This window comes from Phoenix dactylifera, chromosome 15 (genome assembly GCF_051530095.1).
Source record: "Phoenix dactylifera cultivar Ajwa chromosome 15, Ajwa_hap1_PhDact_Kaust_v1.1, whole genome shotgun sequence".
In the NCBI taxonomy this organism is placed as follows: Eukaryota; Viridiplantae; Streptophyta; class Magnoliopsida; order Arecales; family Arecaceae; genus Phoenix; species Phoenix dactylifera.
The window spans coordinates 3,836,083-3,848,741 of record NC_143204.1 but is presented as its reverse complement, the minus strand read 5'-3'; the positions used below and the strand labels follow the sequence as shown (position 1 = coordinate 3,848,741).

The 12,659-nt window shown below is 37.9% G+C and overlaps 1 protein-coding gene across 2 annotated transcripts; it reads right to left on the bottom strand.

The window, feature by feature from the left end:
* Positions 1–9,996: 9,996 nt before the first annotated feature.
* Positions 9,997–12,432, bottom strand: LOC120107107 (transcription factor MYB83-like). 2 transcript variants are annotated; one of them, XM_089927626.1, is made up of 3 exons: positions 11,843–12,432; positions 10,571–11,258; positions 9,997–10,473 (listed from the first exon to the last, which is right to left on the bottom strand). In XM_089927626.1, the coding sequence occupies exons 1-2, from the start codon at positions 12,139–12,141 to the stop codon at positions 10,601–10,603; spliced, it is 957 nt and encodes a 318-aa protein (XP_089783752.1). In that variant the 5' UTR covers positions 12,142–12,432; the 3' UTR covers positions 9,997–10,473; positions 10,571–10,600. The 2 variants fall into 2 exon arrangements, with proteins under 2 accessions (XP_089783752.1, XP_038976197.1); XM_039120269.3 differs by having other exon boundaries at positions 9,997–11,258.
* Positions 12,433–12,659: the final 227 nt, after the last annotated feature.

The following is a 12,659-nucleotide window of genomic DNA, read 5'->3' as shown; positions in this document are numbered from 1 at the left end:
AGCAAGATCATATGCCAACTACTATTTTCTACTGTAGAATCATATGGAATTAGCTCCGAATCTCGATCTACTGTATCTTTATGAGCCATATATAGCTATCTGAGAGTCTTTAGCCATGTATCTTAAAATAATTTTTCTTAAGTTATATTTTCTTAAATCATACATGAGTAAATCTTTACAAAGATATAAAAGTTCCTAGTCCATAATTAAATCTTTAACATAGAACAATCATAAAATTATTCTTTTCACAACAAAAATATAAATGTTCACAATTTAGAGTCTATATAAGGAAGTCATTAGCTTTAGAATATTTATGGAACCAATCTTTCATAACAAACATAATTTTCATAACGTCTTATACTCAATCCTTAATTTTAAAAAAATATGATATCATCAATATTATAATTTTTGTACTTTCATACAAATTGCAAGCATGAAAAATATGTAAAAATTTGCAAAGCAATAAGGAGTTTCAGAATTACTTACCGCTTCCATCTTAGATCTTCAATTTTACTAGGCGAACCTACTAAATCAATTTACAACATTAAAAGCAAAATTAATTTCTATTCAATGATTTGAATAGAATTAAAATATAAGAAACAAGGATGATTGGCTGGGTGACGATATTCGGTGGCTCTGGATGGCTCAGATCTAAACGATCAATGAAGTATGAAGCATGGACTGGATCAAGGCTACGATTGTTCGATAAAGTTCATCAATGACAGTTTTTAGAGATTCTTAACAAGATTGGCAGGACTAGTCTGATAGGCTGCTCAGGCACCAGGGTGGTTTAGGGCCTCTTTATGGAGGTCAACTCGGATCCATAGAGCAAAAAGATGGGACCCTATGCTGGGGTCCATAGGTCTATTATAGAGGGAAAGAGGGAGAGGACATAGAAAGGAGAGAGAGAAGAAAAAGGGAGAAAGCAAGGAAGGGCCTTCTCTTTCATCTCTCTCCTTTTTCTTTATACTTTCTTTTTCTTCTTCGCCTAAATAGGGGAAGAGGAAGAAGAAGAAGAAGAAGAGAAAGGAAGAGAGTGGTGGTGGCTCGGCAAGGCATGGCGACGGTGGGCAACTAAGAGTAGCCAGTGGTGGTGACCGACTGAAATCAGCCCAAAAATAGGGCCGAATAGGAAAAATTCTTGGCTCGATGATTTTCAGGTCCCAGCCTGCTCGCCGATGGCTGGAGCTCCGATAAAGGCCAAAGACTGATGCAGGGGAGAGGCTGAGGCTCTCGGTGATGAACGCTTGCTACATGGCCGAAAAAAGAAAGAAAAGAGGAGAACAGAGGCAGAACAGGGGAGGGGTTCTTCAGCAAAATTTGGTGACCTTCCAAGAAGATTTTGGCCGGCAACGACTCGACAATGAAGGGAAAGAATAGAGGAAGATATATATATATATATATATATATATATATATATATATATATATATATATATATTCGATACAAACGGCTGCTCATCCTACTCTGGTGTAGGAATAGCCAACAGAATTAGAGGCAACAACCTGGCTCATGTGCAAGGAAGGGGCCCTCCGGTGTGACCAAAGTACCTCTCCGGAGTGCTGCGCAGCATAGGATGCAACCCAGTCTGCGGCCTTATTTGCCTCCCGATACACGTGCACTACCTAGAAGGTGTTACAATCTCTCAGCATCAGTCTGATGTCGCAAAGCAGGGGACTCCCCTCTCCCTCCATCCCTCCTCCCGTATCCAGTCGATCGCTGTGGCTGAATTTTTCTCCAAGATGATGCGTTCCATCCCCAAACCTCCATCTCATATAGGAGACACCCTCCCATGCTGCCCTGAGCTCCGCCCCTATAGCTGAAAGCTCATCGATCCACCGCCTGCCAGCAACAATCAAGTGTTAGTCGTGATCTCTAATTACAAAACCCACACCACCTCTACCGCCAGCTCCTGAACCACTACCATCGAAGTTCACCTTTAGATAGCCGGAAGCTGGGGGCTCCCAAGAAATAAGGAGAAACCTGGGTACTAAAGCTGCCGCTGAAGCTGCCGAGCGAGGGTCTCAGATGCCCCTAGATAGCTCTAATGATCTCGACCGCCTGGAAGCGGGCCCTCTCTACAATGCGCCACGGAGGCTCCCGTCTATCATCGAAGACTCGAGCATTTCTGTCTAACCATATATAATATGACACATAGGCCAGCCGAATCTCCCACGCCACTGTCCACGAGCACCGTACCGCCTGTTGGAAAGTGTGTCCTGAAAGATAATCATCAGCCTGTTGATGATTGAATTGTATATGAATTAATAAAATTAATAAAAGTTATTTAGGTTCGATTAATTGGGTCGAGCCTAATCAACTCGGATCGAACCCAATCCAATTAGGTCAAACCCTGATGTAGTCTAAATTGAATTTTATTCATTTTGGCTTAACCTAAGCTCAATCATTCAATCAATTGAGTTCATTAGCAATCTAATTGCTAATTAATCCTTCAATAATTCAATAATTATTTTACTACAATTTTTGTTTAGGATAATTTATCAATCGAATTAACCAATATATCCCTGGACAATTTTTAATCGCCGATCAGCCATTTGATCAACCTAGAAACTTCTATACGTGTGACCCCATAGGTTCGAACCTAAGCCGGTAGCATAAGAACGACTTCCTATACTAATCGAAGTGACCATCTAGCAATAGTAGCCGATATCCGGATAGGCCGAATAATTGCAAAGCAATATTTTGGAATCCTTGGACTATGGTTACTGTATAATTACTCCCTATGACTCCAAATGCCTAGGATGACTTTAGAGTTCTGTCAACTCTTTAATCAGTACATCCAAAATGTGTTTCAACTTTACAAATTTTGTGACTCCTCACAAGGATTACCTTGGCCAAAGTTTTGCTAAATTGAACACAAGGGCATTATCTCCTATCACCAGGAGGGGTCAATTCCATCTTGACTCACGCACCGACTTCGCAAGTACTTGACTGCACCCAGTAGCCTTCCATCACTGAATTAGAAATTCAGATAGTTTGGTACTAAAGTACAGTGAGTTGCTTGCAAGTCACCGTGGTAATCTCAGGTCTAAGGAATACTTATAACCATATCCACTCGGAACATCTCTTGACAGCAGAGCATTTCGGAACTGGTCACGTTCAGTGAAGTGTACTCCTATACTTTATTTGTGTGACATATCAGTGTCTCTACACTCCTTGGTTAAGAGGACAACCAACGTATATGGCAGACAACGACCTATTCTTGATAATGCTATTATCCTAGTGATAGCATATCATTTGGTCGTGAATAAGTTTAAGGACTCGTAGATAAATCCTCCTTTATCGTTTAATAGAATTCTAAGGATTTCATTACATTACTTAAGTTCATGAAGATGCAAAATATATAATGAAACATTGCCAAATAACTTTTATTAATTTTATTAATTCATATACAATTCAATCATCAATAGGCTGACGATTGTCTTTCAGGACACAATTTCCAACAGGCACAACATTAAAAGGCATGCATTGAGTATAAATCTCATTATCCTCTTCTTCCAACCCTTTTTTCATATCATACAAGTCTCTAGGTTTAGTCTTAATGACAACAGACCAATCTTTATCTTTTAAGTCTTATACAAAAAATACTTGTCGAGCTTGAGATGAAAAAACGAATGGGTCATCTTTCAATAGCACACTGGTATGTATCAAGCTTGAAAAATTTACAAGTGTGAAACTATTTATGTCTTGCTTCAAATCTCTAGATGAGTTTATATCCACCCAATCACATCGAAATAATATTACTTTAGAATTTTTATAATAATCCAGTTCATAAATATATGTTAGGGCACCATAATAAGTTTTTTCGTCCACCTCAACTATCACCTCACTGTTTTAAATTTTTCTAAATTTCTCACACTCTTTAGTATGAAATTTAAAACATTTATAATGAATCCATCATATTTATTGATAATATTGTTCGGACCTCGAGCAATGACTATTAATTCATTGGAACAATTTCTCTCCATCATCATGGGTACCTAAAAAAAATTATAGAAGTAATGATTAATTATTCAATAACAATGTCCACAAAAATTACAAAAAGACCTAATGTATTAAATGTCTAACCTATTTCAATAGCCATTCAGAAAATAACTCAACCAACCATCTTTGCTCAATCCTTGGGGTAGGACGAATGTTATTGTTGATGCTTTGTTGAGTTACTAAAAATTCTCTATACGACCAAAAACTCTTTAGTTAAGAATATTATATCTGATATGACAGCTAAAAATATTATAACTATATTAACCTGCGATACTCAGATATTAAGTCACTGTGAAGTAAAACATAGCGATGTGCCTATGCCAATGATTTTTGGTCAAGAACAACACTTTTGACCGTCCCCAGAACTCTTCCAGTAGATGAGAACTTGTAAACTTCTGCATTCTCTACAATATCACAATTCATTTGAGGCTGATTGAAAGTAGTTTCAACACCTTCAAGATATCTCGAGAAAAATGTTAAATACTCCTTAGCAATATATTCTTCAACAATCGAGCCTTCGGGATAGGCACGATTGCGTACATAATCCTTTAAGCACATAAGAAACCTTTAACAAAAAAATTTTAAGATCAATATCAACACCGATATGATTTATAAATATGGACATTAGAGTTTAGCAAAATCACCTCTCAATAGGATACATCCATCAGTAGTGAACTGATCTACCAAGTTTAGCTTCTGCCGCTAAGTAAATGAGTAGATGAACCATAATAGTAAAAAACCCAAAAGAAAATATCTTTTTCATATGGCATAATGTAAGTGCAACATTAGACTCCAATTGATCAAGCTCCCTAAGATCAAGAACTTTTGAATATAATGCCTTAAAAAATGATAACAACTGAGAAACATTTGTAAAAACTTGTTTCGGTGTTGACGGTCTTAAAGCCAATAGAAAGATATCTTGTATCAAAATGTAACCATCGTAATTTTTAAGATTTGAAAGTTTTCGCTCTTTAAGATTTACACATCGTGAAATATTCGATGCATGCCCATTAGGAACCTTCATATTTTTTAGAACCATTAGAAAAAGATCTTTCTCTTGAGTAGATATGTGTAACATGCATGAGGTATAAATAATTTATCGTTAGCAAGCTCTTTTGGATGAAGCTCTTGTTTTATACCCATGTCTTTTAAATCAAGACATGCTTTCAAGTTGTCTTTGGTCTTTCCATCAAGATTTAACAATATGCCAATCAAGTTATCACAAAAATTCTTCTCTATGTGTATGACATCAAAATTATGTCGAAGAAGATTATACTCCCAATAAAATAAATAAAAAAATGCTCATTTTTTTCCATAACTATTTTTGTATAGATGCTACAATTGTGTCATCGTCATTTTTCTGTTCATATACGTTGTCATCATTCTCGAAAAAGTTGTCAGCATCCTCAAAAACCCTTGATATTAACCCTTTCTTCATTGAGCTGCCAACATTCTCCCTTTCCCTCTTCTTTAAACATTTGGAGACTTTACCAGGTATATAATTGGTGTCATGCATTTGTCTAAGAACTTTAGTTCCAGTTGGTGGAATAGGGGCAGATCGCAACTCTTTGGTACCATCAAATAGGTCATTCTGAAATCGAAATGGATGGTTTGTTTCTAACTATCGATGATAACCCATATAACTGAACTTTTTTCTATGTTTTAACCAATACAAATGGATTGAATCTCCATAAGAAGGACATGCAATATGCTCCTTAGTGCTCCAACCAGATAAATTAACATATGCAGAAGAATCATTGATAGTCCAGATAAAAGCCGCACACAATTTGAATGTTTGGCCAGCGAAAGCATCAAATGCATTAATATCCTCCCATAACTGTTTCAATTTCTCTATTAAAGGTTGCAAAAAAAACATCAATATTATTATCTGGGCCTTATTACCTAGAATAACCATTAATAGAATGAGTGAAGACTGTTTCATACACATCCATAATAACAAATTATATGGAACCAAAGCAACCGGCCAAGTGTTGTATGTAGAACTCATCGTTCAGAATGGATTAACCCATCAGTAGCTAAACCCAACCTAACACTGCGAACATCAGAAACAAATTTGTGATGCCTATCATCAAATGCTTTCCATGCTAAACTATCTGTTAGGTGTCTTAACATTCCATCCTTTGTACAACCTTCGTCATGCCATTTTATCGAAGAAGCCATCTTTGATGATGCATACATCCTTTTCAATCTAGGTATAAGAGAAAATACAGTCATTCAAACAATTGTGTATATTCTCATATCCAAAATCTAATTATTTTACTAGTTTTTTGGCTTTATAAGAAGATGATAGCAAAGTAACACCTTCCAGAAATGCATCCTTTAATAATTGAAGAAGCATAGTAAAAGACTTGCCAGACCACCCATTTAAATATTTCAAATGGAATAAATGTACAAGAAAAGAAATCTTCATAAAATTCTTACAACCCGTATATAGTTCTTCATCACAAGCTTTCAGCAAGTTATGATACTGAGCTGTGTCATCATCAGAGTATATAGGTTCATCAACATGCATAAAATCAATAACTATATGCTCATCACCTATTACAGCTGCTTCTTGTCCTCCATTAAAATCTGTTAAATTTCTAATACTATATCCAAAAGCATCTCTGAATAAGGCCCTTATATCATTTTTTCCTATAGAATTTTTCTCGTATTACTGGATCCAAAACTAGAGGTGTGTTCTATATACGAGGGTTGGTTATATGTAGACGACAATATGGACTCTCCATAAAATACCCATTCAGTATAAGTCCTCGTAAAAACATTCCACACCAAATGTTCTTCAATAGTTTTTGAAGCGAAAAAAGAAGAATTTACACATTTTCGACATGGACATAAAATCTTCCTATTCATATTAGATTTCTCAAAAGCAAATTTATAAAATTTTGAACTCTATTCAAATATTCGATACTGGATCTCGACTTATTTATCCAACTTTTGTCTATTCTATTAAATACTGCTTGAACTGCAACTTATCTAATAAAGATAAACAAAACTAGGATATGAAGAAGGATGGCATAAAAGGGATTACACAGGGTATCTTAGGGCTTAACATTAGAATACATTGGTTTATCTATCTAGAAAGAAGGTTTTGTTCAATTAAAGATCGAAGCAAGAGAAGAAGATCCCAAATCTGGCCTTGTCCTTGTCCTTGCCAGCTCCAAAATGCAAACGTCGTGTGAGTGCAAGGTAAGAAGTTTAGAAGGAGGAGGAGAAATGGGAGGATAAAGTTGGCCAAGGAGAGAAGGCCAACGGAGAGGGGGAGGACGAGAAGGAGATGTGGCAGAGGAGAGCAATTTGGGGTCGGTCGGTGGAGGAAAAGGGCTGAGATCGGTGAAAGGGGCAGAGGAGAGGGTCGATCGGCGTGGGTTAGAGATTTGGGGCTAATGGAAGGGTCAGGTTTTGTTTGGGGGAAGATGGGAGTCCAACGACGCTTCTAAGTGTCGTCGGATTTTGGCTTCCACTGACGCTTATAAGCGTCGGTGATTAACCCTTTTGACGCTTATAAGCGACAGTAATGGGCGGCTTCCTGCAATGCTAAGCAAAGCGTCGATGGAACCTATTTTTTTTTTGACGCTTTTTAGAAGCATCAGCATTCTTTGTCACTGGAAAAAAAAATATGCCGATGTTTCTAACTAGCGTCGGCAATTATAGTTTTTGCTGTAGTGTTACTCTAATTTTCATAACACCATTAAGCTCCTTGTTTCTTCTTTTTCTTTCTCATCTTCTACCAAACTCCTCTCTGACTTAAGCATCTGAGGGCTTGGCTGGAGGAGCTCTCTGGCCTCATTTGTTTCCTTGTAGATCTATGGAAGCAGCCCACATCATAAATCTGAGGATCGACATTAACACCTTCCAACCATATTTTTGTTATTTTAAGAAAACTCCTTGAAAGTGTCCCATAAAAGTGAACACTTTTCTAAGTATGAAGCCTTGTTTACATGCCTTAACCTTTTTCCAAGTAAGAAGGTATTATGTGGCCAATATAATTGGTTTAACGTTCCACGTTTGTACATGTGAGATGAAAGTGATGATGGAGCTCTCTAAATGGAAGGTGATCTCCATGTAAAAGTCTCTCATTCTCCGCATGGTGGTGATGATGAGGGAAGGTGGCAACACCACTTGATCTAAGCTTGGGGCTGGTAGTGGCGAACGATGTTGCAGGAGAGATACTCCTCGCAAGCACAGATGGCTTCGTGGAGGGCGCTCCAGCCCTGATCATTGTGGAGGCTCTAGTCAGTGCCGACAGCCATGAGGAGATTGGTGGTGGTAGGGGACCTCATCGTGGTCTGGGACGTTGAGGCAGTCTAGCGTGGTGGATATGGCGTCGGTCTTAGCCTCATCACGGTTGGGACCTGGCAGTGGTCAAGCGAGATGGATGATGATGCCGACGAAAATGCTCCTCATACGCGAAGATGGCCTCATGGAGAAAGCTCCAACCCTACACGTTGTGGTGGCTCTAGGCACTGCTGGCGACAATAAGGAGATCGGTAGCATCACGGAGATGGTATTGGCCTTCGCATCATCGACAAAGGAATCTTCTCGGTGGAGGTCCGGAAAGCTTCATTAAGTGGGGCATGGAGGAGGTTTACTTATGGGCATTGTAGTTGCCGCCTTACGTGGACTTGATGTTTCCCAATCTTATTTTAAAATGTATTTAAATTCGAGTAGAGAAATTAGAGTTTTTTAAAATATATTTAAGTAGTAATTTCCTAAAAGGAATAATTTTTAACAGAAAATTAATATATTAAGAAGAGTCAACTTAGTTTGAAATTTATGATATGATATATTTGATTTTTGATGGACTTTAAATAGTTTTTGATAATAATTTTTTCCTAAAATAAAATTTATTTTTCTATGGTACTTTCTATGATGTTTCCTTCCTTTTTTTCTTCATGGTGATATTTCTAATTATTTTTCTTGAAGTTTCAAATTCACACCACTCCAAATTTTTAATTATTTTTTAATAGGAATTCCTATCTTAAAATACTTTTCTAAAAGGAAGTTAATTTTTTCCTTCTCATCTTTTTTCTCGTGCGTGGAAGAAAATGATTTTTTACTAAAATATTTTTTTCCTAAAAGGAAGTTAATCCTAAAAGGATGTTAATTTTGTTTCCTTTCCATGTTTTTTCTGCATAGAGAAAATTAATTTTCCTAAAATATTATTTTCTTAAAGAAATTTTGTTTTAATGGTATATTCTATGATTTTTCCTTTCTAAGTTTTTTTCTTGCATGGTGATTTAGTTATAATAGATTTGGTTGGTTTACAGATATAACATATTCAGATAACTTTTAACATATTTAGGAAACTTTTGGTTTTTTTTTCTGGATGTTTTAGATGAATTTTGTATGATTTTTTAATTTTTTCTAAATTTTGAAGAGGGGTTGATTTTTCTCTCTCCTTTCTATTTAATAGGCATAAAGATATCATAAGGGATTTAATTTGTTGGAGATTGTGATGAAATTAAGTGTAGGAGCTTGCTTTTTCTACCCAACAATTCTAGTTCAGCTGTTGTTGCACAAGGTTGCATGAAAGGTAAGTTCTATTTATCTTTGCAGATGCTCTCGACTTTGTAATCTTATTTACTAAAATATTTCAAGAGCCATTGATTGAGATCTTCAAAGATTTTAATTTCATTACCTATTAATTAACAACATGGATTACCCTTTGTGTCATGCAAGAAACTACATTCAATTTGATAATGATCTTTGCCGCCAAGGGAGGTATAAAAAGCAAGCTTCATGCTCCCACCACTTTTCCATTTTAACGGATTCCTCATGATTGCTTTATTTGGTTGTTATGCTCCATGTCTTAGCAAATGGAAAAGGTATTATGACGCACTTGGAATCCAGCTTTATGGCTAACAACCCAAATGATGAGAAGTAGATGTCACCACCAAACGAAAGACTTTTAAATGTTTTAGGTGTTTATGCCTGTTTTTGACCCAACTTGAAGGAAGCAAGCTATTCAACAAAACTACCTTTCCTTTATGAGGAGCTGCATATTTTATATACATTGGTGCATATGAAAGAGAGAAGAGACAGAAAGAGAGAGAGAAAGAGAGAGAGAGAGAGAGCTCATGATCCACTATAAATTACAGAGGTATATGTGCTCTTCCGATGCTTTCCACTCCCCATGTTTCCTTTTGTACACGTCTAATTACACCTTGTAACGACTTTGATGCAACCTTTGTTGGAACGTCAACTACTAATATTCTGTTCAATCATGAAGATTTTCCTTTAAGAAAATGCCCCTTCAACCTCCCAACACCATGTTATTATCATAATAACTTCATTCTCAAGGCAAAGAGGTGCTGACAATGGAGAGAGAGCTTTAGAAAATTCAGGATCATCCATAATCAAAATTTTCCGGACCTTTATTGGTATGGACTTCATTGGGGAACCAAGAAGCTTCTAAGCGTTCGAAAATTTGAGCAACCTGGGAACCTACAACATAGAGGATGTAATTTGGACATCATTTTGAATGGTGGGAGAGAGAGAGAAGAAGGGCCAATCTTTATTTGAGGAAGGAAAAGAGAAGAACCATGAGATCTTATATCCTTGGAATGCCCAATCATTCGGCTTGGAAATCAAGGAAAGGAAAAGAAGTCACATCTTTCATCAAGTCCTCAAAGTCCCACTCCTCCATCTTCATGTTTCCACCCTGCCAATATATCCCACTCCCAACAGCATTATCACTATTAATCTTATTCGCATCATTATTGCTGCTGTGGTGGGGGTCACTTATATTTCTTGTAGTATTATTACTAGTGCCACTCTCCTCTATATTTGTACTCTCTAAAGGAGGTACAAAGAGCTCACATCCTCCTCCTCCTCCCACGAGGTCTCCCTCCATCATCATACCATGACTCCCATAATACCCATTTCCGAAGCCAACCTGTGGGAAGGATGTGGGTTCATGGAAGTAGCTGGTTCCTAGACCATTATTCATGCCACAACTGACATCGGGCAAAGGCAATAGATCGTACTGGTTGCTTATGGACAAACCTTGCATAAATGATGATGAAGACGCTGAATCGATGCACATTGTCTTGATTTCTTGTTCGTTTAAGGTTTCAAGGCCCCCCATGCCAACCTTAGGTTCAGGAGATCCGCTGTCGTTTGGAGACGGCGACGATGAGTTCTTCAGCCTCTTTTTAATGGTGGAGTTCCAAAAATTCTTTATTTCATTGTCTGTACGGCCAGGCAAACGTGCTGCAATTTGGGACCACCTACAAAATGTATCAACTTTGAATTAGGCCCATAGAAGAGTCACTGCTGTTTAAGAGAGAGTTGACATACGCCTGCTAACCTAACTGGTCTGTCTTCAGCTCATAATTTTGGAATTTTTGATGAATAACATGAGAATAAACTCCTCCGGTCCAACTATTTGTTAAAAAAAAAATCCTCCAATATTATTGTGAAAAAGTGGAAAGTAGACTAATGTCCTATTCATTTTATTATTATCTCAGACTACATTATGAGGGAGATCGTAATGCTTAATGTAATACTCAAGTACTTCAAGTATTTGATGGCAATGACTAGGACACCAAGAAATAATGCATGGAAAATGCAATAATCTAGTTACTCTAGATGCTTCAAGTATAAAGAAATCTAAATATTTTTGGTCCCTAATGATGCACACATCCGCCAAGTCTAAACTAGCTGCATGCCTTCGTTCACAGCTTAATGCATGGATGCAACATTCAGCAAGTTATTGCCAAAATTATCATGTATGAACTAAAGCATTCAAATTATCATATAGTGTTCCATAGATAACTATAACTACACACACAGAGAGAGAGAGAGAGAGAACCGATTGCCAAGAATAGAATGCAAGTGGATGATAAGCTCCTCTTCTTTGGGCGAGAAAGCGCCACGCTTGAGATCGGGCCTTAGGTAATTTATCCAACGGAGCCGGCAGCTCTTGCCACACCTCTGCAGGCCTGCGTTCCTCGCGACGTCGCTCCAACACCCCTGCCCATTTCTAAGCATGTAGCTCATGAGCTTGTCATCCTCCTCCGGCGACCACAATCCTTTCCTTAGCTTACTGGCTCCATTGATGTTGTTATTGGTCGGATTGTTCTTTGCCGGAGGATCCAGCTTCCTCATCATTGGTGGCGTTCCGAGAAATCTGGTAGCTAGGGGTGAGGCTTCTTCAAGTGGGCTGAGAGGAATATCTAAGAATGCTTATATGAAAGGTGAAAGAAGAAAAGGAGAGGGAGATCGTAATGATGATGGTGATGGCCGTGAGCTTTGCTTAGAATGCGGAGAAGGAGATGGGGAGAAGGGAATGGAAGGTCTGTGTTTGTTGTTCGGTCGGACAGACAACGGTTTGGAGGGGGACCCCTTGGGTGTCCACGAGAGAAATGGATTGGAGAGTTCTTGTCTTTGACTCCGGTTCTTGTCCTTTTCGATGCATTTTTCTTCACTCACAAGGTAATTATAGTATATACGCGGGGGGGGGGGGGGGGGGTGGGGGGAGGGGGCGAGAGGGAGAGATGTGGGAGGCGACTAAGATATTGAGAGAGGAGAGAGCGGGTTGTTTAAAAATGAAGGTAAGCAATTTGCTTGGACTTCACATAATCGATCTCTTCCCTTCTCTCTTTCTCAACCATCATGTACATGCATGT